Source organism: Ceratotherium simum, chromosome 21 (genome assembly GCF_057802395.1).
Source record: "Ceratotherium simum simum isolate JZ-2026a chromosome 21, ASM5780239v1, whole genome shotgun sequence".
Lineage (NCBI taxonomy): Eukaryota > Metazoa > Chordata > Mammalia > Perissodactyla > Rhinocerotidae > Ceratotherium > Ceratotherium simum.
This window is the reverse complement of record NC_141920.1, coordinates 4,703,084-4,730,651: the sequence shown is the minus strand read 5'-3', so window position 1 is coordinate 4,730,651 and position 27,568 is coordinate 4,703,084. Positions and strand designations below refer to the sequence as shown.

Here is a 27,568-nt window from a genome sequence, read left to right as displayed (position 1 = left end):
TAATGCTTTCATTAGGAGTTGTTAATCCGTTTAATAATAACCAACCTTTGGGTTGAGGGAGAAGTGAGTTAAATAATCTCTGATTTTGTAGGAGCAATTAGTTATACATATATTAATTTGCATGCTTTCAATTCAAGCATGAATTAAAAAAAAAAAAATCCAAGAGGAGAAGTAGTAGGAGTTTAACAGCCATCCATTCTTTGCAATATTTTCAGAAGGCAAACGAAAATGAACCCTGAAACAAGCCAACAGCAGGGATACTCATTAACTTAATACACTTTAATCTTGTGAACAGAAGCTGGAGCTCGATTCAGTGAATCCAGAGCCTCAGACTTCCACCTCGGGCCACCTGCAAGACACCTCGGCATGGGGGTTCTGACGGCACCTCCAATTAGCACATCCCAGTCTGAACTCATTATCGAACTCATTATGGTCCCTTGCAGAAACCTGCCCTCCCCCTGGGTTCCCTGACTCCGAGGTGCGCCATGCCTGGCACACAGGCTGCAGGTCTCAGCAGCATCTTCCTGGGCCCGCTCCTTGGCTCCTCCAAGGCTGCTGAGTGCTCAGGATTTAACCTCAATCTCACAGCAGCCACCCGGCCCCTTCTCAGACCCAGTTAACTCTCACCGAGGCCTCTTAACTTGCATTCCTACCTCCAAGCTCCCCTCCATCAGCCCTCCTGTTTCAGCTATGGAAAGCAGTCTTGAAAACCTAGACACGGTCCTGTCACTTCCTCAAAGCAAGCAAATCAAAAAAAAACCCCAAATGTTTCATCCTCATCATAACAACTAATAACTTCCTGTGCACCTACTGTGTGCAAGCTCCATGCTCAGTGCTCTAAATACATTTTTGCATTAAATCCTTTCAAATAGCCCTCAGTTAAAAACCTAACTCCCAAGGACGGGCCCGGTGGCATAGTGGTTAAGTTTGCGCACACCGCTTTGGCAGCCTGGGGTTCTCAGGCCCGGATCTCTGGCATGGACCTATGAACTGCTTATCAAGCCATGCTGTGGCGGCGTCCCATATACAAAATAGAGGAAGATAGGCACAGATGTTAGCTCAGGGCTAATCTTTCTCAACAAAAAGAGGAAGATTGGCAATGGATGTTAGCTCAGGGCCGATCTTCCTCACCAAAAAAAAAAAAAGCCTAACTTCCTACCAAGATCCACCCACCTGCCTTGCCCACTTCATCCAGGCTTCTCCCTGGCCTGCCAGGTGCCAGTCTCAGTTGCCTCTGTGTTCCAAGGCCACACTGCAAACCTTGCCCTGGCAGCTCCACTCTCCTAAAATGCTCTCTCCTTAGTCCTAGCTTGCTTGAATCCTTTCGTTATATGACTCTCAGCTCAAATATGTTTCTCTGATCGCCCAAAGTCGGTCTCTCCTGTTATCACAAAACATTAGCACTTGTCACCCTCTGTCATCATTTGTTTGCTCCCTGTTCAGCGTCCTTAGTGGAATGTAGGCTCCCCCAGGGCAAGGATCATGTCCAATTTGTTCACCAATGAGCTCCAGGAGTAGCACAGTGCCAGGCACTTAGGGGCACTCAATAAACAGTAGTCGACCGAATGAAAGAAGAAATGAATAAAGGCACAGAGCCTGGTAAGCCCTCCGTAAATGGTCGCTATTATCAGTGTTCTAGAGTTTACGTCTCTCACACGCTTTCCCCACCGACATGGGCGTTACCTTTCAAAGCATTCAGATCTGATGATGTTAACATCTCTGCTCAAAACTCCTGGTGAGGATCACCAGGCTCTCACTTTTGGATCTCCCACTATGTGCAGGAACCATGCTACAGGCTTAAGCATCATCCCAGTTATCATTAGCAACTACCCCTCAAGGCAGGCCCTCTTTTCCAGGGCTGCATTATGACATTTGTGGGCCCTTGGCACTTTTGCCTTCGTGGGCCCATCTTCCATAAAAGAATATTTAAAATTATGTGTTACACTGCTCTAGTTCTTTATACCAATCATAGTTACACAAATATAATCCAGGCTGAATTCATTATTATAATATTCATTGTTCTGATTTTAAAAGAAATTAAAAGATTTTCGTAGGCCCTAGACACAGTGCCTGATAAGTCAGCCCTGCTTTTGTGTCCAGTCGTCAGATGAGGAAACTGAGGCTCGCAGGACCGAAAGTCGCAGCGAAGAAGGCGGTGAGCCGGGACCAGAACACAGGCCAAGTGTGAGTCTAGTTTTGAAACTTACATCCGGAGCTAAAACCCCTGGGATCCAAGCAGGCCGTGTTCCTGGATCAATTCGGGACGTTCCCTTTGCAGGTCCTCGCCAGTCTCCCGCCCTGGGCGCCAGGAGCAAACAACGTGTGGCAGCCCTCTCTGCCCCGCCCCTCCTTCCAGGCCCCGCCCCCCGCCCGGCCCCGCCTCCCGCCCGGCCGAAGCGCGCGGCCGAGGGGGGGCGGGACCGCGGGGCCGCGCCTGCGCTCGCCCGCCCCGCCGTGCGCATGCGCTGTGCTCACGCGCTCGCTCGCGGGAAAGGATGGCGGGGGCCGCGCCAGGCGCCATCATGGACGAGGACTACTTCGGGAGTGCGGCCGAGTGGGGTGACGAGGCGGACGGCGGCCAGGTGAGCGGGGCTCCGGGCGCCCCCGACGAGGACTGTTGGTCTCCGTCGCCGGCGGGCCGGCCTCGCCCCCGCCGCGCCCGCGGCGGTCACCGTGAGGTTCAAGCACCGCCCGCCCCGCCCCCTCCGGCGGCGCGCCCCCCGCGCCCCGCGCCGCCGGCCCCCCACCCCGGGCCCGCGGGCCCCCTCGCGCCGCAGCCGCCGCCCGGGGTCCACACCCGGCCCCTCCCCGCCTCCGGATCCGCGCTTGCGGACGAGTCGGGTGGGGGCGGGCCCGCTGCCCCCGCCCGGGGCCTCAGTTTCCCCAGTGAAGGGCTCGTGCTGGCGCCGGGTCCGAACACGCGGTGGCCCGCTGACCACTCCCTCTGGGCCAGCGCCACTGCCTGACGCTGTGATTGCTTCGCCCCCAAGGCGGGGCGGACACAAACTCCAAGGGGAGGACTGGGCGCAGGGCCACACAGTTTTGTTTTGTTTTTTAATAATACGGTCTTTCAAAAAATCGAAGTCAGAACTAGGGAAAAAGTTGAACTTTGGGCTTCCTTCCATGGGTTTGACTGGTGTGTACAGCTTACCCTTCAGTGCTTTGCGCTGATTTAATAGTCCTTGGGCCGGCCAGCCGACATCGGAAGGCTCTTCTGGCCTTGACCTTGCAGGGTTTGGTGTGGAAGCCCAGGAGGGGTCATTGGTTCTCCTCTGGAGACGGTTGGAGAGCCCGAACTGGGAGCTCTGGCCTGGCAAGTGTACCCCAGCCTTATTCTAATCTTGAGACCCACCCGAAGGGCACCTTTCAGCTAGGGCTTCTCAGGTCCCTCACCCAGAGACTGTGATGTGGTTGGTCTGGAGGGGAGCCTGGGAATCTGCCTTCTAACAAAAGTCAAGATTAAATATGTTTGGGAAATATTGAACTAATATTTTGAAGGAAGAAGGAACGAAGTGGGGCGTACTTCCCTGAAAGGGGACAGCGGTGCAAAGAGGGCATTGGAGGCACAAAGACGCAGGGATAGGCGCTGTATCTAAAAGGAGTCCTGGAACTAAAAGGAGTCCTTGTGTGGTTAGTTGCCTGGTGGAAGCAGGTTCTGAAGGGCCTTTGAGAGCTGCTGAAAAGTATGACTTGTTTAAGAGTTTTGGGCAGGGAATGTCACGTTGGATCATTCCACAGTGTTGGAGGCTTATAGTGGAGTGGTTGGAAGGTCAGATTTAGGTAATTGAGAGCTTGTGTTAGCTAGGTGTTTTCATGCATTATCTCATTCTACGCTCAAGATTTTGGTTGGGTGTTCATTTTGTAAATGAAGAAAGCAAGGCCAAAAGACTTAGTGGCCTGCCCAAGGTCATGAAACTAATAAATGAAGGAATGGGGATCCAACCCAGGTCCTTTGTCTCCATTGCCACTTTGTCAAACTGCTGACCACCGAAGTGGTCTAGATGAGGGAAACTTAGGGTGTCAATTAGCTTAGTGGTGGGTTGGTGTTTGGAGTATCCTGTTCAAAATGTCATAGTACTTGTCACATTGAGCCTTCAAGTCATAGAATGTTAGAACTAGGGCATATCTAAGGGCCATCTAGTCCATTGCCCTCATTTTATAAACAGAGCACTGCAGTTACTTGCCCTAGGTTATGCAGCTAGGAATGGCGGAGCCAAGCCTAGACCCCGCTGATGGGAGGTTGGAGAGTCTCATATTGAGAGAACTTTAATAATGATCCTAATTCGGCCCACTGACCCTAATTGGCTCTCATTGATGAGAGGGGTGGACCAGATATTCATTTCATATTCATTCTGTGACTGCTTAGAGGAAGGAGAGAAAGCCAAGAAAGGTGACAGGGGTGGCATGAGCTGGATTTTGAAAGACAGTGGTAGGTCAATTTTTGTGACCCTAATTCTATTCACTGGACACCATGTTAGGTGGATTGTGGGAGGTGGGCAGGAAGATGCGTAAGGAGGCTCCTGTGATGTTAAGTCCAGTTGATAGAAGCTAAGAGCAATTGAAATGCAAATAGTTTAGTCTGGCTGCAGGTTGCCAATGGGGAATGGCCAGAGATGAGACTGGCCAGGCAAACAGGTGGAAGCTTAAGGTCATGGATGGCTTTCTTGGATGGCTTTCTTGAGGGAGATAGGAAACTTTAAACAAGAGAGAGACATAAGCTTTGTGGCTTATGAAGGTCGTTGGGGCATCAGTGTGAAAGATGATTGAAAGGAAAGAATGAGACTGAGCCGTGAGGGGAATATACTACTGCCCAAAATAAGGAATGGTAGAGGTGAAGATGGAAAGAAGGGCTCAACTGGATAGATATGTGGAAGATAGAATTGATGGGTCTTTGTGACAGGATGTGGGGGTGGAGTGAGGGAGAGAAATTGAGGATGACTCCTAGATTTGTGAGTTTGGGGTAACAGGTAGGTAATGGAATCCTTTACTGAAATACAGGTTGTAGGAAGATGATCTGCTTAGAAGGAAAAGATGAGGTCAGTTTTGGATCTAATGAGTTTGGAATACTAGTGGAACATCCTAATAGAAATGAGAATAGACTGTTGAATACTTGAGTCTGGAGCTTGAGAGAAAGAGAGAGAGATCTAGGCTAAATTTAGATTGATGAGCAAGAAGGTGGCATGACCCAAGAGAAGATATAGTAGAAGAGAAGAGGGTCCAGAGTAGAAGTCCAAGAATACAGACACATAAGGATGAATCTCAGGGTGAAGTTGGGCCTTCTTTGACAGCCTGTTCAAGGCTCTTCACACAAATAGGGTCTGAGCGAAGACTCCTCAGTCCGCTCAGTGAAGGAGTCATGCTCCGCCTGCTCCCAGGACATTAGTCTAGACCAGAGTGGGCAAACTTTTCTGTAAAGGGCCAGATGGTAAATATTTTAGGCTCTGCAGGTCTGTCACAGCTACTCAACTCTGCCATTGTGGGGGAAAGCAGCCGTAGATAGTATGTTTAAAAAATGGGTGTCCCTGTTCAAGTAAAAGTTTATTTACAAAAACAAGAGGAGGGCTAGATTTGGCCCTGGGCCATCGTTTGCCGATTCCTGGCCCAGCTCTTATCCCGTTATGTTAGTCAGTTGTATGGAGGTTGGTCTCTCCTACTAGTTTATGAATTCCTTTGGTGGAGAAGGCCATATCTTGTCTTATATTTTCTTAGGTTCCCTGGTGACAAGCACAAGTGCTAAGTGCAGAGTAAATATTCAAAAAGCATCTGCTTGTTATTTAAGATGACAGTGTTAAAGCTGGATAGACCTTGGGGTCATTCAGTCCATCGTCATCACATCATCATCCTGCTTTGTCCTTAGATTCAGTAACTTGTTTAAGGTTGCTTCCATGCGAACTGGGACTAGAATCCAGCCAGACCTGCTGATTCAAGGCAAGTCAGTGATCTTTACTTTCTAACTGCAAATTGATGGCTTATGCCTTCAAGAATCACTTCATCAGTCTTTGTTGGAAAGCAGTAAATGGCACATATGAAATAATAATAGTGAAAACAATAATAGCTAACATCTATTGAACTCTTAGAAAATGTCAGGTACTATACTTGGCTCTTCCAAAAATTAGCTCATGGAGTCTTTATAATGGCCAAATAGGAGTAGGTACTCTGATTATCTTTGTTTAATACAGGAGGAAACAGATACCCAGAAAGGTTAGGTAACTTGTATGACTGCTGCACACAAGGTCATTAGGGTGGAGTTGTGACACAAACCCACTCGTTGTGATCCCTTTTTCTTAGCCGCATTACTCGTTCAGCCTACTTCATGAGATTGTTGTGAAAGAAAAATGAAATATTGTATATGGAGTACTTTTGAAAGGGACAGTGTTATACAATTTAAGGTGATATTACAGAATATTTGTATTAATGAAAAAATTGCATGGCTCATGGCCTTTACCAACAGCAGGAGGATGATTATGGAGAGGGAGAAGATGACGCAGAGGTCCAGCAAGAATGCCTACATAAATTTTCTACCCGGGATTATATAATGGAACCCTCCATCTTCAACACTCTGAAGAGGTATGTGAGAAAGGTTATTTGTATGGGGAGGAAGGTGGGGGATAATTTAGAGAAAGTTTTGTAATAGACCCAAAAGATGATATGTAAAGGTAAGAATAATGTGATATTGGAATGGAAGGCTTCTAGGGGTCCCCCCACACTTAAAAAAACTTAATAGCCTATCTTCCTCCTCATCTCCCTGTTGTTATCCATTCCCATGCCCATCTACATTCATTTTAGTGTAATAGCTTCTTTGTTACTGTTTTCTAGATATTTTCAGGCAGGAGGGTCTCCGGAGAATGTTATCCAGCTCTTATCAGAGAACTACACTGCTGTGGCACAGACTGTCAACCTGCTGGCTGAGTGGCTCATTCAGACAGGTGCATTGTGGGTGGTCCCTGTCCTGGCTAGTCACCCCGCCTTTTTTAAATAGACCTTTGGATCATGATAATGCTGATAAATTGGAAAGGCCTTCTTTGTTTTCCTGGTTTTTTAGACTTAAATAAGTAAGAACTGAACTTCTTACCCATCTTTGTCTGCTTGATTCTTATCTTTGATTCAATAATTGAGGTTTACAGATAGCCTGCAAATGTGATTCTCATTGAGCTGTTTTCCCTACCATGTTGTAGAATTATAGGATTATACAGTGTATGTTCAGTGTGTCATTTTTAAGAGGTCTATTATAGCAAGCAGTAAATGATGGATAATTTAGGACTGGGTATGATTATGGCTTTTAGCTAATATGATCAAAGTAGAGCCTTACTGTAAATCCACTAAACTGGGTGCAGATGACATCACTGAGTAAGTACTGTCCGGAAACTCGTCGATTCATTGCTGTCACAGTGCTTAGATACCAGTGTGTCTCTTGGCCAGATCTGCTCTGCTCTGCTCTGTCAGGGTGTGTCTTTCCATCTCTCCCACCTGTCTGTTTTGCCAGTTTGTCCTCCTCCTTAGTGAGGTTTTGAAGATGTTGTTTTCCTTTCCACGTAGACAAGGGTAGAACGTCCTTGTGTGTGCTGCTCTTGCTCCTTTTTGGGTCTTACCATCAAATATGATTAATAAATATTAATTTTTATAAGAAGTCCGAAATCCTAAGTGGACATGAGTGATTCTGTTATTTGATTCACAGACTTTCGACCTGACTGCTTTTTCTGAAGTATTACGACAGATTCAGAGATCAACATCTTCCATCTAGCTGCTTCCATTGTTTTCCAGGTGTTGAACCGGTGCAGGTTCAGGAAACTGTGGAAAATCACTTGAAGAGTTTATTGATCAAACATTTTGACCCACGCAAAGCAGATTCTATTTTTACTGAAGAAGGAGAGGTGAGGAATCTTTTTTTTTTTTAAGTAGTTTTTTTTTTTTATATAATTTTATTTATTTATTTTCCCCCAAAGCCCCAGTGGATAGTTGTATGTCATAGGTGCACATCCTTCTAGTTGCTGTATGTGGGACGCGGCCTCAGCATGGCGGGAGAAGCGGTGCGTCAGTGTGTGCCCGGGATCCGAACCCGGGCCGCCAGCAGCGGAGCGCACGCACTTAACCGCTAAGCCACGGGGCCGGCCCAATCTTTTTTCTTTTTACTTTTTTTTTTTTTTTTTATGAGGAAGATCAGCCCTGAGCTAACATCCATGCCAATCCTCCTCTTTTTGCTGAGGAAGACTGGCCCTGGGCTAACATCTGTGCCCATCTTCCTCCACTTTATATGAGACGCCACCACAGCATGGCCTGACAAGTGGTGCTTCCGGTGCGCGCCAGGGATCCAAACCTGGGCCACCAGCAGCGGAGCGCACGCACTTAACCGCTACACCACGGGGCTGGCCCCTCTTTTTTCTTTTTTTAATACCAGTTCCTAGGGTCTTTTTCTAATTCCCTGTGCACAGTGGAGTGTGGCATATTATGTAAGTAATGTAAGAGTTGGGTAGTAAAATCAGGGTGTGAGACAAATTGCATAGAGTCAGAATTGCCCTTTAAATGCTATACTCAGTGTACTGAGATCCTGCATGCCGAGAGGCATATAGGTACTGAGCCGGAGAGAAGGAACAGCAGATTCATACCTCCCGTTTGACGGTAAGTCTGGGGCCCAGGCTCTTTGAGTGGTGTGCTGTACTTGTTTGAGTCCTCCAAGAAGCAGACACCAAGACAGGATTAGATGTGCAGGAGATTATGGAGGACACGCCTCTGAGGGAAGCTGGGTAGGGGCTGTAGGAGCTGGGGGAGTCATGATGCAGTCACACCCCTGAAAGCATGTGGGCAGGAAGGACGTTTGGGTAGGAGGAGTCTTAGATGATAGTGCAGTTTTTGGAATGTTTCAGCACTATCACCGGGGAGTCCTCAAACCACAATCACCTGTCACCGGAGCCCCGTGTCTCCTAGGAACAGGCCTGCCTCAGGAGCCTTGCTGCACTCAGTCAGCGGCTGGGAGCAGCCCATGGGAAGCCTGGCCTTGGGACAAATGGGAGGTGGACTCGGAGTCTAGCCCCCGGTCCGTCAGCCACATAGGAGGAGGGCTGAGAGACACATTTTCGTGGCCACTACACATGCTGATGGACAAAACCACCTGCGCCTTTTTCTCTTTTGCCAAGGGCATACAGCTGATGTAGCCTGAGTTAATGGTGCGTCTGCTGCAGCTCCACCGTACACATGCTTCCACCAGACTCGTGTATCCAGGAAGCACCTTTCAGTGCGCTCTTGTGCAGAGTCGGGTCTTCCAGAAGCTCTGAGTGGGCATTCAGGGGCTCTGGCTCTGCCCCTCAGCTACCCATGTGGCATCACCAGCTCCAGGTCTGCTTCCTCTTATGGGGACTGCCAGGCCAGAGCTCACAAGGGCTCTTGCAGCTGGAATATTTTGTGATTGTTTATACCACATAATCTTGACTTAAGCTAAAGCTAGGCCTCTTCTGTTGCTGTTTGTTTGTTGGCAGACCCCAGCTTGGCTTGAACAAATGATTGCACATACCACATGGAGAGATCTTTTTTACAAACTGGCTGAAGCCCATCCAGACTGTTTGATGCTTAACTTCACTGTTAAGGTAGGAAGAGTACTGGAGACAGAAAAGATAAGAGTGTTTATGAGCAGAGGTTATTTTATGTTGGTTGGTGGTCTCTTTCCTTTGAAAGATCATATTTGCTTTTCTTGGTAAAGGTCTTCCTCATTTCGCTTTAGAAAGTCATACATTGAGAAAGAAAAGCATAGAATATGTATCTGTGTTTTGGGAGCAACATGGACTATATTTTGGGATTTGGCAGGAACGTATTTATCGAGTCCGTTGTGTTCTGAGAGGAATCTCCAAGAATGTCTCCTCCATCTTATACACAAAGAAACCCAGGCGAGTGGTAGCCTGGGCCGCAGACCTAGCTCGTGGTGAAGCAGGGATCAGAGTACAGGTTTGAGACCTGAGACCAGTGCTGGCTTGTCCGCCTCACCACAAACACTGACGACAAGCCAGCTTTCCGTGAAATGTGTGCTCACTGCTTGTTGACACTTTGGCTTCTTATTTTTGTCCCATAGCTTATTTCTGATGCAGGGTACCAGGGGGAGATAACCAGCGTGTCCACAGCCTGCCAGCAGTTGGAAGTGTTTTCTAGAGTACTTCGTACCTCTCTAGCTACAATTTTGGATGGAGGAGAAGAAAACCTTGAAAAAAATCTCCCTGAGTTTGCCGTAAGTTCTTTATGTATCTCGGATTAGAGGGAGGCTGTTTTGGGTCTTGCATTTTCAACATAAAAAGCTCCTTTACTTTAGAGAATGTCCAGGTCGGAAGGCACCTTCCAAGATAATAACTTCCGTGCAGAACTGTTGAAGTCTGACTCTTTTCTCTGCGTTTGTTTTCTTTTCTCTATCATTGCTACAATCATGAAACCCCAAATTCTCGGTTTCCAGAAAATGGTGTGCCACGGGGAACACACGTACCTGTTTGCCCAGGCCATGATGTCCGTGCTGGCCCAGGAAGAGCAAGGAGGCTCCGCCGTGCGCAGGATCGCTCAGGAAGTTCAGCGCTTCGCCCAGGAGAAGTGAGAGGCGGTGTTTCTGCTTACCCTAGTCCTCACTAGGTGCTCTCCCCAAAATCACACCCACTGCCCCATTTCCACAACCAAAGACTCTAGGTCCTCCTGTTTTGACCTATAGGTAAACTTCCTTTTATCCAGTACAGCAGGAAAAGTCAGGGTAATTTTAAATACATGTAGAGAGCTTGCTTTCTAAAGTATTGCTTTGATGAATATTTTGTAAAGTATTTGATTATTGTTCAATTCACTTGATTTATGAACCTGTATTTTCCTATAGTAGTGTTCATCAATAGCAAATAACAATAGTCTTGAAGTCAGTAGTATTCAGTAGTCTGTTATTTTGTAGTCCATATCTTAGAGAACAAAGTTAGCTGTTATTATCTTTATTTTCTACTAATGGAATCTTAGTGAGATATTTAAAAAGTGTGTGGTTCCTTTTAGAAAGTCTGTGAGCTGTATTTGAAGTATTCCTTCCCAGTTAGCTCCAAATGTTGTTTTCATGTGTCAGTCATTATACCAGTGAATGACAGGAACATGAAAAAACAAAGGGATCCCAACAATTCAAGGTATTTAATGTGAAAAAGGGAAGGAGAGGGAAGGGAAGGGTAATTAACGATATATCGCACCTTATGACCAGTGGATATTTGATTTTTTTCCATCAAGAGGCCATGATGCCAGTCAGATCACACTAGCATTAGGTACAGCTGCCTCCTATCCGAGGGCTTGTCAGGCCCTTGGGGCTATGTTGTCCAAAGGAGCCCTGAATCCGGCCGACATCACAGTCTTGTTCAAGATGTTTACAAGCATGGACCCGCCTCCTGTTGAACTTGTAAGTTGCTTTGCATTTTAATAATAAGATGGGATACCCCCAGTACTGATTGGAAGGGTTATTTTGGAAAGTCCATGTTTCTCTTAATTCTCTTGAGTGAGTGAGTGCAAATTCCTGTAGAAATGTTTCAGTCCTTTTCCTGGTCCTTCCCCATCACGCTCTCGGAGCTGCACACATTAGAGCACCTGCTGGGCAGAGCACAGTGCGGGGGGTGTGGGCGGCATGCCTCTCTGCTGCCCTCAGTGGGTGTGGCCTCACCTGCCATCTCTCTCCTCTGTTCCTTTCTGTGGGTTGTGTTTCTCCTCAGATCCGGGTCCCAGCCTTCCTGGACCTGTTTATGCAGTCACTCTTTAAACCAGGGGCCAGGATCAACCAGGACCACAAGCACAAGTACATCCACATCTTGGCTTATGCAGCAAGCGTGGTGGAGACCTGGAAGAAGGTACTGGCAGTGCGGAGAGTTTAGGGACTTTTAGGGAGACAGGTAACCTCTGTTCCTTGGTAGTAGTCGAGAATTTTGGCTGCAAGAAATCATGAGCCCATCTAGTCTCAGAAATATCTTTTCTAGTGATTATGCATAAAATAGTCCAAGTGGAAAATGTCTTAGGAAAATGTGCATAGCCTTTATACTACTTATTCAGACTCTAATTTGAAGTGTGACTAAAGAAATGAAACTGGCTTCCCTAAGCCACAGACAAACACCGGTCTCATTGGTCTTCAGTTTCTATATGCTGAGCGACTGTGGAGTTTGACAAGTAAATTGACTCTGACTTGAGAGAGAGGGAAGGCGCTTCGCAGAGAGAAGTGGCCGATACCAGATTACCCCAGCTGCAAGGACACGTGCTCCGTCAGCGTTCACCCGCTGTTGTGTGTGTTTTCAGAACAAGCGAGTGAGCATCAATAAAGATGAGCTGAAGTCAACATCGAAAGCTGTTGAAACTGTTCATAATTTGTGTTGCAATGAGAACAAAGGGGCCTCTGAACTAGTGGCAGAGTTGAGTACACTTTATCAGTGTATTAGGTAAGCAAAATGAAACTTGTTTCTAAACTTAATCCTTGTTGGAAGAAGTGGCTTGGGTTTTCATATTAAAAGCTCAAAAAATATGTAACAAAGCTTCAGAGATACTTATTCATTTTATTTATTTTTTCTTTTTAAAACATATGCAGAGAACTTTAAACTGTTTTAGCAGCATGAGTTATCTTCAGGTGCTTACTTGCCAGAAGTCTGTTCACAAATTAGACTTAAGAAAAAGGAAGACCAGGGCCAGCCCTGTGGCTTAGCGGTTAAGTGTGCGCGCTCCACTACTGGCGACCCGGGTTCGGATCCCGGGCACGCACCGACGCACCGCTTCTCCGGCCATGCTGAGGCCGTGTCCCACATACAGCAACTAGAAGGATGTGCAGCTATGACATACAACTATCTACTGAGGCTTTGGGGGAAAAAAAAAAAGGAGGAGGATTGGCAATAGATGTTAGCTCAGAGCTGGTCTTCCTCAGCAAAAGGAGGAGGATTAGCATGGATGTTAGCTCAGGGCTGTGTATCTTCCTCACAAAAAAAAAGAAAAAGGAAGACCAACCAGAATTACAAAAATTGATTTGCAGAAAAGGGTCTATTTACAGTAAAAGACCGACAAAGAATTACTTTGATAGAAGTGATTTGCAGTTATGCCAATTATATAAATAAGTATTCACTAGAAAAGCTTACAAATAGGGTGTCCTCTTAGGCATTTGATCTTGCCCCTGCAATTTGTACTAGGGACAAAGAAAGGATTTGCTAAATACAAGTAAACTTCAACCTAGTCCACTAAGCTCACTGTTTTGCATTACTGATCTTTTCCTTTTAAACCAGGAAAGTGGTTTAAAGTCAGCTGCGAGTTGGGTTCTCGCACTGCACGTGTGAGAGGATGCTGATCTCATCAGGCTGTTTTCATTCCCTGGCCTCTCCCTAGCAGACCATATTGAAGAGTGAATTGATGGGCTAGATTGAGTTCATTGTTGTTTTTTAAACCTTTGTAACCATTTAATTTTGGTGTGTTTTGTTTTTAAAAACTTGTTTAAGGAAGCATTATTTGCCTGTAGGTTTCCAGTGGTAGCAATGGGTGTGCTGAAATGGGTGGACTGGACTGTATCAGAACCCAGGTACTTCCAGCTGCAGACGGATCATACGCCTGTACACCTGGCGTTGCTGGACGAGGTAGGAGGCTGCAGGGCCCTTCACAGCGTGCTCTCTGTCTGTGCCTTGTACTGTTCGTGACTGCACTTCCAGCACACGTATTCAGTGTGTTCAGGAGATACTCTTTTCAAACCTAGTTATTTCTATCCTAAAGGAGGATTTTCCTTTTAAGGAACTAGTTTCATTAACTCTGTAGATTTCTCAGTTTGTATGAAGTGTCTCTGAAAGGATGAGGAATGGCACAGAAGCTGACCAGCCCTGGGCCGAGTGTTGAGGACCGCCATTGTCAGCAATAAGCTGTCTGGTGGCTGTGACAGTGATGGCAGTTCTGTGTGCTCACGCTGAGCCCAGAGACCTGACCGTAGTGCTCAGTGAGGCTCCCTTTGGCCCGTTCGTAGATCAGCACCTGCCACCAGCTCCTGCACCCCCAGGTCCTGCAGCTGCTTGTCAAGCTTTTTGAGACTGAGCACTCCCAGCTGGATGTGATGGAGCAGGTGAGCAAGTGGCCCGCGGGGTCTGTCATGCAGCTTGGGGCGAGGACCCCACTCTAATGGACTTTGCTGCCCCCGCTCTTGTAGCTGGAGTTGAAGAAGACCCTGTTGGACAGGATGGTGCACCTGCTGAGTCGAGGTTATGTACTTCCTGTTGTCAGTTACATCCGTAGGTGCCTGGAGAAGCTGGACACGGACATTTCCCTCATTCGCTATTTTGTGACTGAGGTCAGCAGCGTACTGTTCGTTTCATGTTTCATACTGTTTACACCAGCAGTGCCCTTTCCGGCTTAATTCAGTTCATTTTGTACCTGACTCGGAGCACTGTGCTTTCTGATAATCATGGTGATAACAATGACATAGATAGCAATTTACGAAGCACCTCCTGCCTGCAGGAGCTGTATTATGTGCTTTGCTTCCATTACCACCTGGGTGTCTTAATGGTGGAAGCTGGTATTAGCACCGGGAAGCAAAAAGCGGGGAGAGGAGGGGGGTTTTCTCCTAACTGCCGTTTCTTCAGCGTGTTGGTGCGATGCCGCTCACGGCCTGTGCCGGGAGGGTGACCTGGCTTTCTCTCCTCGTAGGTGCTGGATGTTATTGCTCCTCCGTACACCTCTGACTTTGTGCAGCTTTTCCTCCCCATCCTGGAAAACGATAGCATCGCAGGCACCATTAAAACAGAAGGCGAACATGACCCTGTGACGGAATTTATAGGTATGGTTGACATGAATGTCCGTTTGCTACAATTTTAAATGTCATTTTTTACCTCCTGTTTCTAACCCAGTGACTGTTTTCCTTCTGTTTGTTAAAGCTCACTGCAAGTCTAACTTCATCCTGGTGAACTAATTTAGAGCATCTTCCAGAGCTGAAGTGGAACATTCCAGACCAGTTGTTGGAAAAGTCCTTTCCAGAAACTTGTTTGAAGAGGCTCAGTTAGCAGCTTGGAAATGGGCTCTGCTGGGAGGAGGTGGATAACTTTTTTAAAAAGGAAGATGTTAGCAGTATACGTGAATTCTATTCATTTCTATTCTGAATGGTCCCCTCTCCTTCTTGTAAATCCAGGGCCACCCCTAAATCCTGTTTACAGTATTCTTTCCCCCATTATAGAAACTAGGTTCACATTACCTCTCAGGATGGAGCCAGGTGTCAGCCCCAAGGGTGGTGGGAATTCGGAAACAGACACTTAAATGAACTTTCAAAGTTGACTTAAGTCTTTTACAAGAACCCAATTAGCTAGTTGATATTTTATTGTAATTGTTTTAATTTTCCAAGAACAAATAAAAAAAGGCTTTCTGGGTTGGAAGGTATAGATCCTGGTATTACGTTTTCATGTGTAAATAAGGCACGTTCAGGCTCAGTTCTTGTGTGCAGTCATATTTTATTCATCACTTGGGCAATCTGAAATTGCCATCTCCCCCTTCTGTCCCCACTATTGATTCCAAGGTGACATAAGAACTGGTGATAAGTCTAAATTGTTTTACCTCTTAAATGCCACATTATAAATCACACTTGCTAAATAGAAAATACCGAACCATCTTGAAGAAAATGGAGGCCATCATCATGGCAGGGGAGCAGTCCTGTGCAGGTGTTTAAGGCATCACACTGTAGACTCTCCTCTCAGGAATATTCTTTCAGCCAGTACCTGATTGGTCTGCATTTTGACAAGTGCCCCTTCTCGGTGCTGAGTGCCGTTACCAGCCATCAGATAGCAATTTGATTAGAATCTCAACCCCCTGTTCCTTCAAACCATGGCAGTACCAACCCAGTGCCCATAACGATAGGATGCCCTCTGGTTAGGACTCATGATATCATTTCTTAAAAAACTGCTCTTCCGGAGACATCCGCCTTAAACGATGGGGTCCCCAAATGTACAGGACTCCTCGATATCAAGGTTGTAACAGTTACCCTTGCCGTCTTTATAGGTGCTGGTCACTATCCTCATCCAGCCTCGCTCACCCTGGGAGTGAGAAGAGGAGTCATGCATTAGCTCAGCCACCACCATCTCCTAATTCTCCCTCTGCTCTCAGCTATAAAATGAGCCTCCTCTCCACCTTATCACCCAGCCTCAGGTGGGGGATGCAGCACCCAGACCACCTCCTTAGCTGCCCCTTCCCTTTCCTGGGACCTCTACTCAGAAATATCTTTTGTTAAATTTTTAACGGCGTTAATATTTAATGAGGGGTACGTGGCCCTTATGCCAGAAGCTCACTGTCACTAAAATGTTGACTCTTTAGACCAGACAACCGGACTCCCTATGAACATCCCCATTTGTAGTCATTTAATAAAAACTGGCGTTTCATCACTTCGACATGGATCACTTCCCCCATTTCATATTAGTGAATTTCTGTGTCTTAAACTGTTAATGGTTAACGCTAGGTCTTAGAAATTAAAATTCTGGCAGTTAATTTATCTCCCCTGGATGTCTGACCCAACTCAAAACTATTAAAAAAATTATACGGTATTACTTAGGAGAGCCGAAACTATGACAGGAAAAATCTTTGTATAGGTGGCTAAACTGAAACTTCTAAAGCAGCCTTTCTCAGCCGGGGTGATTTCTCCCCAGGAGATGTTTGGCTATGTCTGGAGACACTGGTGGTGCTCACTACTGGGGGACAGGGAGAAGGAGCTATCAGCGCCTAGTAGGTAGGGGCCAGGGATGCTGCTGAACACGCGATGCACAGGACAGCGGCAGCCACACACGACACAGAAGTACCAGACCCCAAATGTCACCGTGCTTGCTCCTGGGTTGGAGCAAGAAGCCCCTCTGCTCAGGGCCACAGTTCTTAGCTACAAAGCCAACAGAACCATCGAAGTTAGAATCAGTGGAAATATCTTACCCATGGTTCACCCCATGAATTCCGGACAATCCAGTACTCGGTCCCATTACTGACACCCCACCCGACCACGGAAACGATGTGGTTTATGAAGGCCTTGTCATGGTATTCAGCGTAGATGCCTCCAGTGTAGTTAGCCATCTTTTCTGTTGCCATTATACCGCAGCTGAGAGCAAACAAAGAATTAGCACTTTAAATGGAAAGAATTTACCATCTTTAGAAACAGCTGTGTAAATCCAACTCAGCTAATCAGAGGATTCTGCCTAAACTTGCGCTGCGGAAGCAGCGCCAGCGTCCCTACAGCACTCCCTGCAGCTCTGGGGCCTTTGCGTGTCCGTGCGCTTCACTCAGCAACCCTACGAGGGGCAAGTTAGCTGAGCTTTGCTTCTGAGAAAACTCACCCAGCCTAGTGAGTAAAGCTGGCCAGGAGGACGGGTGAAAATGGCTCGGGTCCCCACGGCTGGCAGCAGTCTCTCTCCTCACCTGATGGGGCCGTTTGTGTAGATTTCTGCCATCATCTTCTCCCTCCCGGAGAGGGAGCCGTAGTCGCCCACTTTCCAGACGGTGTAGTTATGGATGGCATGGCACTCTTTGAATTCAGTGCATGTTCCACATTGGTTAAACTTGTCACACTCTGGGGGGCAGCATGGAAAGTTAGCGTGAGGTCGTCTCCTCATTAACCTGCTAACAGAGAAGCGTGCCCAAACCCCCTCTCCCGTTCCCATTTAGCTAATATGGGAAATCACTGGACCATCAGCTGCTGAATCACGCTCTTCTTTCAGCTGCAAAGGAGTTGACAAGCCCTCCCCAGGCCTCACGGAGAAGACAGACAAACATTAGTTAACGCATAGCAGGCACTCAGAAGACAGCTCCATTTCCTTTAAAAGCCCGGAGAAGGGACTTTTCGTAATACTCTGCAGCTGAAAAGAGTTAATTAAATTATTAGCTCTTAATCTAGATGATTCTATTGCTGGCCATTGAATAGGCCAATACATTTGGAAAAAAGTAAGCATTTTCTGATTATTTTGGTTTGAGGAGGTATCAAGAATTAGGCTAAAAAAAAAAAAAATGCAGCTCTTAGTTCTGTAAGAACCCACACCATCCCCTGCGTTCCTCCCAGCCCTCGACAGCCTCACTTCTCAGTCCTAGATGCTGCCTCGGGCCCTCGGCCTGCCTGCTCACTGCTCTCATGCTACCTTTGGCCGTTATAGCTTCATATCTGTCCAGACTCCTCCCCCAGGACATTAAACTCCTTAAGGATTAAATTGTTGGCTCAGTGTGTCCCTTGGACACCAGATGCCCAGTGCCCAGCACAACCGGAAATGGTGGATCTGTGGCCACATTTGCTAATACAAAGACAAGACTACTTGTTGCAAACAATCAGGTTCCTGATGCGCTCCATCTGCCCCTGTCATGCTAGGTGGGTTAGAGGGGCCTGGCCTAGGCTGGACCAGACTAGCTCGGGGCAGGGCCACGCAGGGCAGGGCGGGTGCAGCCCCAGGGACCACCTGATACCGTTCTGTTGGGCCTTCCCTCCTCCCTTTCATCTGTCCCTCTTGGTTCTCTGACCCCTGCTGTGTTTACCACTTAACAAGACTCACCCAACCAGCCTGGGAGAGTTCCTTCTGGCTGGGCCATATGGCCCAGGAGGCCACGTGAGGGCATCCCGTGGGCGTGAGATGGTGCTAGAGTACGTTGTGCCACTTCAGCGGGCACAGGGTCTAGAGCAACCCCTTCGTAGACAGAGAGGGCAGCGGCGGAAGAGCGCCCAGGCTCCCCCCATCCTCCTGCCTTCCTGTCTCAAACAGCCTTTTGAGTTCGTCCCGGGTCTCTGCTCTGACTACGAGGGAGCTCTGACAGGGGCAGGTGACTTAAAACTGCAAATTATGGGTCTGAGGTTTGGACTTTTCCTTTCTTTTGGTTTCCAAGGGGAGCAGACTGAAAGGAATGTGCCAACTCCAGGAATTCCAGGCCAGCTGAGGTCTGCTGGTCCATGCAGCACCCCCTTGGCTCCAAATCCACCTGAATGTGCACAGCCCAGGCCCAGGGTTGTGGGGTGGGAACCAGGCTGATGCTGTGTTCCAGCTGGGCCCTCTTGCTTCCAGTTCAGGGCAGCGGCCTGCCTACTCTCCCCACCCAACTCCTGGAAAACTTACTCTTTCCTCGACAAGGGCTACACGCACCTCTCCCTTACAGAGGCCCACAAAGCCACCAAAATGTCAGAACCCAAACCCCACAGCCAGGCCCGGCCAGAGGGGATGCAAAGCTGGAGACACCCCTCCCCAGAAGACTGTTGGTTTTTTCAACAAGGACTACGGGCTCCAGCTTCCTGCTGCCCCACACCCACGAGGCTGAAGGTGGCAGGGGACTCCCATCTCTGTCCCGCCTCCCCCCAGCGCCCTGGCCACAGAGCCTGCGAAGTGTGGGCTGCCTTAGGCTCCAGGCCCCACTTTCCCTGAGAAGCAGGCGGTGGGGGCGGCAGAGCCTACCCTGGTCCTTGGCCTGGTAATTGTTGCAGGTCTCGTCGGGGATGCCGTGCTCGTGGGCGTACTCCCACACCTGCAGATCATTGCCTCCCTCACAGGAGCCTGCATGGCCGCAGTCGATGACTTGCTGCACAGACAGCAGGGCGGAGGGCCATGCCCCCTTCCTTTTGATGTTGATCCGATCTGCAAGACAGCACCCACTCCTGGTCAGCACCCACCCCACCCTGCCTGCTGCTCCGGCTGCCTTCTCCCACAGACCCCTTCAGGAGGTCTCGGCTCTGCAGAGAGGCCTCCCCCGGCCCCTCCCAGGCATGGATGTGTCTGCCCACCCACCGTAAGCACCATGCGGGCAGGGCCAGGTTGGTCCTGCCTAGCTGTAGATGCCCCACAAGTGCCGGCTGAAGGGCTGAAAGGATGAAAACTCAACCACCAGTGCCAGCTGGGCCCGGCACCAAAGACAGTGCCAGGAACACAAGACACAGTCCCTACCCTCCTGGAGCCCCCAGGCTGGAGGGGGGCCGAGGAGGGCACCTCCGGAGGTGGTGAGTGAGAAGCAGGTCCCTCATTTTTCCACCACCCAGTCTACCAATTTTCTGCATCCACAAGCCTATTTCCCGTGACAGCAGGTGGCATGTCTCCCCCCAAGGCCCACACAGACCCCGAGTCCCTCCCTCCCGCCACATGGGCACCTACACGAGCACTTGGGCTGGCACCCACCTCCACGTACCGCCGCAGTTCTCTGCCTCCTAGCTCAGCAAGCATGACAGCTGTCCTCCCACTGTCTCCACTCCACCGCCCGCTCTCTCCTCAGCCCCAGCCAAGCACGCTTGCGTCCCTTTCCCTCTGCCGACGTCGCTCTGGTCAAGGCCCATGGTCTCCACGCTGTCAATTCTAATGGCTACTTCCGCATCCTCATCTGATCCAGGCCCTCTCCAGCAGCGGTCAGCAGCCTGGCCACTCTATCTTTCTGGAAGCACCTCCTGCCCTGGGCTTCCAGCACACGACTGTCCTCGGTTGCCCTGTGCCTCACCAGAGCCCACTCCCTCCCTCCAAGTAAGGGCAGCCACGCCCAGCTCCGGCCTCTCCCCCCACTCCTCACTCCTGTATCCAGTCCCCACCTGACCCACCCACAAACACGCTTCCTTAGCGCGGCCCAAACACAACTCTTCAGTCCCTCCCCACCTGCTCCTCGTCTTGCCCGTGTAGCCATAGGTGCAGGTTCACACCCACTGTGTGCCAGGCTGGGACTACAGCAGAGAGCAAAGCAGACAGAAGCCTTGACCCACATGTGGCTCACAGAATGGCGGAGGCAGGACAATAAACAAATGTAAATGCGGACACATGAAGAACGCAGTGCCAGGAGGAAAATAAGAGGGGAGAGAACGCTGGGGGGTATCGTTTACAGAGAGTGGCTGGGGACCTCTCGGTGGCATCCACGGGAAGGAGGGAGGGTATCTGGGAGAGCAGGTACTTGGCGTGAGAAGGTACCTCCTGGGCTTCAGCCCTTGGCATCCAAACTGGGTCCCCACACGGAACAGGGAGCCAGCTGACATGGGCTCTTGTAGGTCAAGGAAGGTTTCTGTCTTTATCTGCGTGAAATCTTTAGAGGGTTTCAAGCAGAAGAGAAACGTGATCCCACCTGGGTGTGAACAGGCTCATTCTAGCTGTTTGGAACCTGATGACAGGGAGGCCAGGGAGGAAGCAGGAGACCAGTCCCCCGCGCGGCGGCTCAGGCCGGGGCGCAGCGGTGGAGGTGGTAAGAAGCAGATGAGTTGGGAATAGGTTTTGAAAGTAGAAGCGACAAATCTATGTGGGGGATAAGACACAGGAATCAGGGGTGGCTCTAGGCTCCTGCCTGAGAAAAGGGAAGGATGACCCATCATTTAGTGAGCTGGAGAGGACCCGAGAAGAGCTGAGTTTTTGGGATGAGGGTAGCGGTGGAAAAGACCAGCTGTTCAGATCTGAACATGTGAGGTTTGTGGTGTAAGGTGACAGAGAGAGAGAGAGAGAGAGAGAGAGGGAGAGGCAGAGGGACAGAGGGAGGAGGGAGGGAGGATGGAGGGAGAGAGGGAGAGAGAGAGAGAGGGCAGCTGGGTGTCAAGGTCGAGTTCAGGTGAAGGGTCTGGATGAAGCAAAGGACTAAGTCTTGGGGAAGCTGATGTTGGGAAGTTGAGAGGATGAGGAGCTGGCCAAGGAGCTGGGAGGAACGTCCAGGGAGGAAGAAGGAGACCCGGCCGTGTGGTGGAAGGCCAGGAAGGCATCTGGAGAGCTGGGCAAGCTCGACCAAGCGGGGTGAGGCCTGGGAGCTGGCACTGGACCTGCCTGCATGGTGGCCAGCGACCTTGGCAAGGGCGGGGCCGGTGGAGTGGTTCAAGGACAGAGGAGAGGAGCCCAGAAGTGGGGTGGTGGCTTGAGGTGGGGTGGTGTTGAGGCCCCTGCTCATTTGTTCACAGTGAACGAGGGGCTTGGACAGGAAGGAAGGCAAACTACGGCCAGCTGGGCCTGCGCCTGTGGAAGTCCCCTTCTGGGGGCTTCTATTTTCTCAGCGAAAGAGGAAGAAGGGACCTGCTGCTGTGGAAGGTTTCAGAAGGTTAGGGAGAAAGAGGCAAAAGCAGTCGTCTGCCCAGGAGAGAGATTCCACTCCAGAAATGTGGCAGGGTTAACCCTCCCAGCCAAGACCTGTTTGAAGAGGGAGCACGTCAAGGGCCCACCTCCAGCCAGCCCCTCCACTCCCCGCCCTGCAGTCTTTTACAAATGCAGTCTTAGCACATGACTCCTCCTCTGAGATCCCTCAAGGCTTCTGCCAGGCCCCTCCCCTCCCCAAGACCTTTTCAGCTCCCCCTCCCCCACCCTTAGGGCCCCACCACAAAGGCCCTCTTTCAGTTCCTCAAAGCCAGCTCCACTCCTGCCCCAGCCTTTGCCCTGAACTTCGGCCTCAAGGCCCCTGCCCACACCCTGCCTGCCCGCTTGGCCCAAGGTCTCCCAGTGGCTCCAGTAAGGTTAAGCCTCTGGCTCCCCCTTCTCCAGGGCCTTGTCCATCTCCACTCCAGTCAGAGGGCCTTCTCAGCCGCCAGCAAGGGCTCCAGTACCTTGAACCAGAGCCTCAGACCACCTGCAGAGTCAGAAGAGAGAGACAGGGCAGGGCCACCAGGGAGACCCCGCCAGATGCCCCAGATGCCCCAGCTAGCTGGCTCTGGGGTCCAGACTCCACTCCTCGTCCTAAAGACAGCCCAGCAGAGGTCCTGGCCCAAAGCCCAGGCTTCTGGGTTCTACTCTCGGCTGTCACTCACACCATGGCAAAGTCTCCTGACCTTCCTACCAGAGTGTCTGTTTCCTCATCTGCAAACTGGGAGCAACCGCAGTGCAGCTGGGAGGCTTAAATGAGAAGAGGCACAGACAAGGGCGATGATGCCACCGAGCCTTGGCAAGCAGCAGTAGCCACGTGGCTGTTAATCCGTTTAACACAATGCCATACCTACAGCAAGACTGCCCCGTGAGATACCCAAGTCAGGCAGGAGGCAATGCACCCAAGGCCTCACTCCCAGTTACAGAGTCCCTTCTCCAATGGAATTCCAGTGCAGGCTTCTGGAACTCTGGGCTCCCCCTGGAGATGGCAGAGCCCCTCCCACATGTACCAGGCAGGCGTGGGGCTGAATGAAGGCCCCAAGGATGGTTTGAAGTCTCTTCTTCTCCCTCCTCTCCTCAAGGCAAGGCCCAGCAGCCTTCTCAAGCGGTAAGGACCTCAGCCTCCCCCTCCTTCCTCGCCACAAGCCTTCCTGCCCTCACCGTGGCCAGCTGGCTAAGGTCCCGATGAGAAAACTGGCCAGCCCCACTCAATACTCCAAGCCCAGGACAGGCCTTCACCTCACATAGTGACTGCTGCTGAACAGCAGCTTCACCTCCATGTCCCCAAACACCAGCAGGGGGTTCGGTGAGTTTAAATTTCTGGTTCGATCCCAAATGGCCGGGGTCACAAGCTCTGGGAGACAGAAGGCATCTGGGAGCCACTTGTCACTGGGCTTCAGTCCTAGTCCTGCCTGCCACCCACAGGCCCCAGCCAGGCCCACCCTGCACAGCGGAGACATTGTCTAGCCTGTGTCCCTTCAGCCTTTCCTCGATGGTGAGGGGCAGCAGAGGGCACAGGTCAGCTCCCCTAGTCCTGAGAGGCTCAGATGCCCCCATCCCAGGCTGAATGTCCTGGCATGGAATCACAGGCCCCTGGGACCCTGACAAGGAGGCTTCCTGGCCTCCTTGTGGAGCCAAGGGCCCTCCACCTACCCGCCATGGCGCTGGTGCTGCCGTGGGCCCAGCAGGAGCCGCAGTACTGGGGGATGTGTTGGTTCCTGGTGACACTGACATAGTTGACGCCATCCACGTTGCGCCAGTCCCAGCTCTTGGGCAGATCCAATGGGGACAGGTACTCGTGAGGCCGGGGGTATGTCCTGGAAAGAGACCACCACCCCCAGAATCATCACTGAGGCTCCTGGTGCCCTCTCCCCTCCCCAGAATGAAAGGGAATGGGGGTGAACACTTCCATCACTAGGTGAACCCATGTCACACTGGGAGACCCCGCCTTCTCAGAATTGAAGGAGGCAGGGGCCCCCGGAAGTGCAGGAACCAGACTGCTCCCCAAGCAAAGCCCCAAAGGCCAGGGAGGTGGGCCGGCCTGCTCCCGGCACAGGGGGGGCTTGTCCAACCACGAACACCAGCGCTCCCTTGGATGCCAAAGAGCAAGAGGGACTCCCCAATCACAGGGGCTGGATTCCACCCTCAAAGGTCAGAGAGGCAGGGGCCTGGGTTCCCGGCACCCCAAGGGGGCGGGAGTGCGCGCCAAGCCCCGGGAGATGGGCCAGCCCCCCAAGCCAGCCGGACCTGCGCCCCAACTTGGACAGCTGGTCCCCCCGCAGGGGCCGGTAGCAGCTCTGGCCCCGGCGGAAGTAGAGGTTGGCCCGCGCCGAGCCCGCCAGCAGCACGAGCAGCAGCAGCAGCCGCACGGGCCTGGACGACACCATGGTTCCCTCGCCGGGTCCTGATTAGGGTCCCGATTCGGATCCCGCTCCGGGTTCTGATCCGAGTCCTGATCCGGGTCCCGATTCGGATCTCCCGGGCCCCTCCGCTCCAGCCCGCGCCCCGGCGTCCCTCGCACTCTGGCCCTGGCCCCGCCCGGCCCTTAAGGTGGCGGCGCCGGTGCCCGGACACACCCCCGGGGCGGGGCCGCCCGCTCCTGCCCCCGGTGACCCCGGCCACGCCCCGGCCGACCACCGCAGGGCCAGCCCCGAGGGAGCCGCCGGCCCGGGCCTCCGTTTCCGCCTTTGGGCGGGGGGCGCCTGAACTCGGGGTCACGCACCAGGCCTTGGAGCCAGACCCCAGACCCGACCCACCACTAGCCACCAGCCACTAGCCACGTGGCTTGGTGGCTTGACTGAGTGCATCATCGTCAGACCTTCAGGAGCCCTCGGGCAGGAGGTGGGGGCTGCAGGGTTGAATGGCCCTGCCAGCCTTGGATTCTCTGGACCCTCGGCCCTGGAGAGGTGCCACCTGTCCCCGCATCCCACCTGGGCCCAGGCCTCCCTAGGAATGGGCAGGGATCTCCCCAAGTCCTGAGCTGTCCCGCAGAATTGTGCCCTGGCCTGGCTTTCTGAACCCTATTTCCCAAAGGCCCAGGCGCTTTCTGGATAGATGAGTACCCTTCACAGAGAGGGAAGGTGAGGTGCCCCTAGAAAATGCCCCTAAAGAAAGTTACACTTGGCACATAAATCTTTACTTCTACATTCCAACTTCCAAAGAGCTGGAAAAGGTTTCTTGCTAACAAAGCTCTTCATAGTCAAATGGGGAACTGAAAGCAGAAGTGGGACCCCCACGCCTTGGTTTCCTAACAAGATTTCTCCCCTCCTCCTGCCCAACAAAATGGCTTTCCTCTTCTTGTAAGACAAGGGTCCAGGCGTTTTGTTCTAGGGCTCCCGCAGGCCTTTGCTATAGGGTCCTAAGATGAACCCAGTGGGCACTCGGCACCTTCCTGCGGCCCCTCCCTCCGCCTGTGCCAGGCTGGCAGTCAGAAATCAAAGTGGCTGCCCCGTGGACTTCCAGCAATTTCCATGACCACCTTTGGAAGCGCTGAGGTGACCACAGAATCCTAGCAGGGCTGGGAAGCCTGTCTGGCAGTGCTTGTCAGAGCAGAGTGAGGCTTTAGAAGCAAAGGCCTGGCATTGCTTTATCAGCCCAGAAGTGTTAGTCTTGTTCTTTTTTTTTTTTTTTTTGGTGAGGAAGATTAGCTCTGAGCTAACATTTGTTGCCAATCCTCTTCTTTTTGCTGAGGAAGATTAGCCCTGAACTAACATCTGTGCCCATCTTCCTCTACTTTATATGTGGGTTGCCTGCCACAGCATGGCTTGATGAGTGGTGCGTAGGTCCGTGCCTGGGATCTGAACCTGCAAACCCCACGCCCCCAAAGCAGAGCACGTGAACTTTACCACTACACCGCTGGGCTGGCCCCTAGTCTTGTTCTTTTTTTTTTTTTATTTATTTTTATTTATTTTTTATTGATTTATAATTTTTTTTTATGAGGAAGATCAGCCCTGAGCTAACATCCATGCCAATCCTCCTCTTTTTGCTGAGGAAGACTGGCCCTGGGCTAACATCTGTGCCCATCTTCCTCCACTTTATATGGGATGCCGCCACAGCATGGCCTGACAAGCGATGCGTCGGTGCGCACCCGGGATCCGAACCCGGGCCGCCAGTAGCAGAGCGCGCGTTTAACCGCTACGCCATGGGGCCGGCCCCCCTAGTCTTGTTCTTAAAAAGCTATCGCTGAGGTAAAGTGTAGACACAGGCTCTATCCACTGATGTGTCTTTTATCTTCTCAGGAAGTCAGCTCCTGAAAACCCTTAGGGCCAGTCAGCTCATCGTTAGGAGGTGGATGGGGTGGGACCCGGCTGCCACCTGAGCCTGTGAGAAAACACTCAGGTTTGAGCTGTAGGGACTGGTTTGCTGGAACGGGTGTCCTGGGCCTGGCCTCAAAGCTTCACTCTGGGTGTAAACGGCGTGGCTTCGAAAGGAGTTGCCGGCTGGACCTTCCCCTTCTCACGTCAGCCCTCTCCTCCATGTCTAAGGTGAATTGGCCTTGTGGAGAGGAGTGAGGAGAAAGCCTGCAGGATTGTCCCTGTGATGTCATCCAGGCGGGGTCTGCCTAAGAGGTGGGTTTTTGGTCTCTAGAGAAAAATCTAGAAGCTCATGTTGCTGAAGAATGACGAGAGTGGTCACAGTACTGCAGGGTAACAAATCTTGTGGGGACACCCAAGTACCTATAGACTGTCAGGGCCCAGAAGGTGCAAAGTCCGACCCCGTGTTTTACAACATGGGAAACAGGAGGCCGGGAGGGGGAGGGCTCGTGCTAGGCCTCGCCTCTGACGACTGGGCCGTGGGCTCCGGGGGCGCTTGATATGGGGTGAAAATGCGCTGCATACAAGCTTTGCCATTCTCGCAGTGTTGGGAGACCTGGATGCTCTGAAGATGCCCTGGGGTGCTTAGAGGAGGTCTGCCTCGTGTAGAAGGTATTAGGACAGGCAGGGCCAGCTTCTCGGGCATGTGACCCCTGCAGTCGCACAGGGCCCCGAGCTCAGAGGTCCCCGCTCCTGGTGTAATGCTGCACTGAACAGGGCCCCACGTTTTCATTTTACTCCGGGCCTCGCAAACTCTGGAGCTGGGCCTCCAGCAAGGGTCAGACAGATGGAGGGAAGGCAGGCAGCATTCATCCCCGTGAAATGCAGGCTACAGAGAGGGAGGGTGACATTTTCCGGCTGGTAACGCATGGGACATCCAGAGCTGACACGTTGTGGCATAGTATTTCTCTGACATAGGAGCAACTCAGTCGGCAGGAGGAGGGGAGGGAGTCCAGACATTTGAAACCACAACTTTCAAGGCAAGGAGAAGTGAGGTCCAACGTGACTCATTGCCTCTTCAGCCCCTGTGACGGGTCGGACACGTGAACCCAAGCGGCCCTGGGGCCCTTTCTTCGCCTCTGAACTTAGCTGTGGTCGGCGGATGCGTGCCCTCCTGGCTGATGGCTCTGAGAGGCGGACTGGCTGCGTCACTTCAGGGGTGACTGCCACTGTGCACGGATCCCTTTCAGCAGAGGTTCCTAAATGTGTTCTGTTGAGGGGCCTGCCACGGACCCAACCAAACCCAAATTCCGGCCCGCAGAC

The 27,568-nt window shown here is 51.1% G+C and overlaps 2 protein-coding genes across 3 annotated transcripts; one reads left to right on the top strand and one right to left on the bottom strand.

Annotated features, from left to right (window-relative positions):
• Positions 1-2,457: 2,457 nt before the first annotated feature.
• On the top strand, positions 2,458-15,356 carry NELFCD (negative elongation factor complex member C/D). Of its 2 annotated transcripts, XM_004430231.3 has the most exons (15): positions 2,458-2,582; positions 6,452-6,567; positions 6,817-6,926; positions 7,762-7,871; positions 9,471-9,578; positions 10,058-10,210; positions 10,430-10,560; positions 11,218-11,383; positions 11,691-11,825; positions 12,265-12,404; positions 13,463-13,577; positions 13,955-14,050; positions 14,135-14,275; positions 14,632-14,761; positions 14,859-15,356. In XM_004430231.3, the coding sequence occupies exons 1-15, from the start codon at positions 2,496-2,498 to the stop codon at positions 14,891-14,893; spliced, it is 1,773 nt and encodes a 590-aa protein (XP_004430288.1). In that variant the 5' UTR covers positions 2,458-2,495; the 3' UTR covers positions 14,894-15,356. The 2 variants fall into 2 exon arrangements, with proteins under 2 accessions (XP_004430288.1, XP_087301181.1); XM_087445055.1 differs by lacking the exon at positions 14,135-14,275.
• Positions 15,357-15,405: 49 nt separating this feature from the next.
• Positions 15,406-24,519, bottom strand: CTSZ (cathepsin Z). The gene is made up of 6 exons (XM_087445056.1): positions 24,240-24,519; positions 23,646-23,809; positions 19,371-19,550; positions 17,365-17,515; positions 16,885-17,047; positions 15,406-16,004 (listed from the first exon to the last, which is right to left on the bottom strand). Exons 1-6 carry the CDS (start codon positions 24,377-24,379, stop codon positions 15,894-15,896), a joined length of 909 nt encoding a protein of 302 aa, XP_087301182.1. The 5' UTR covers positions 24,380-24,519; the 3' UTR covers positions 15,406-15,893.
• Positions 24,520-27,568: the final 3,049 nt, after the last annotated feature.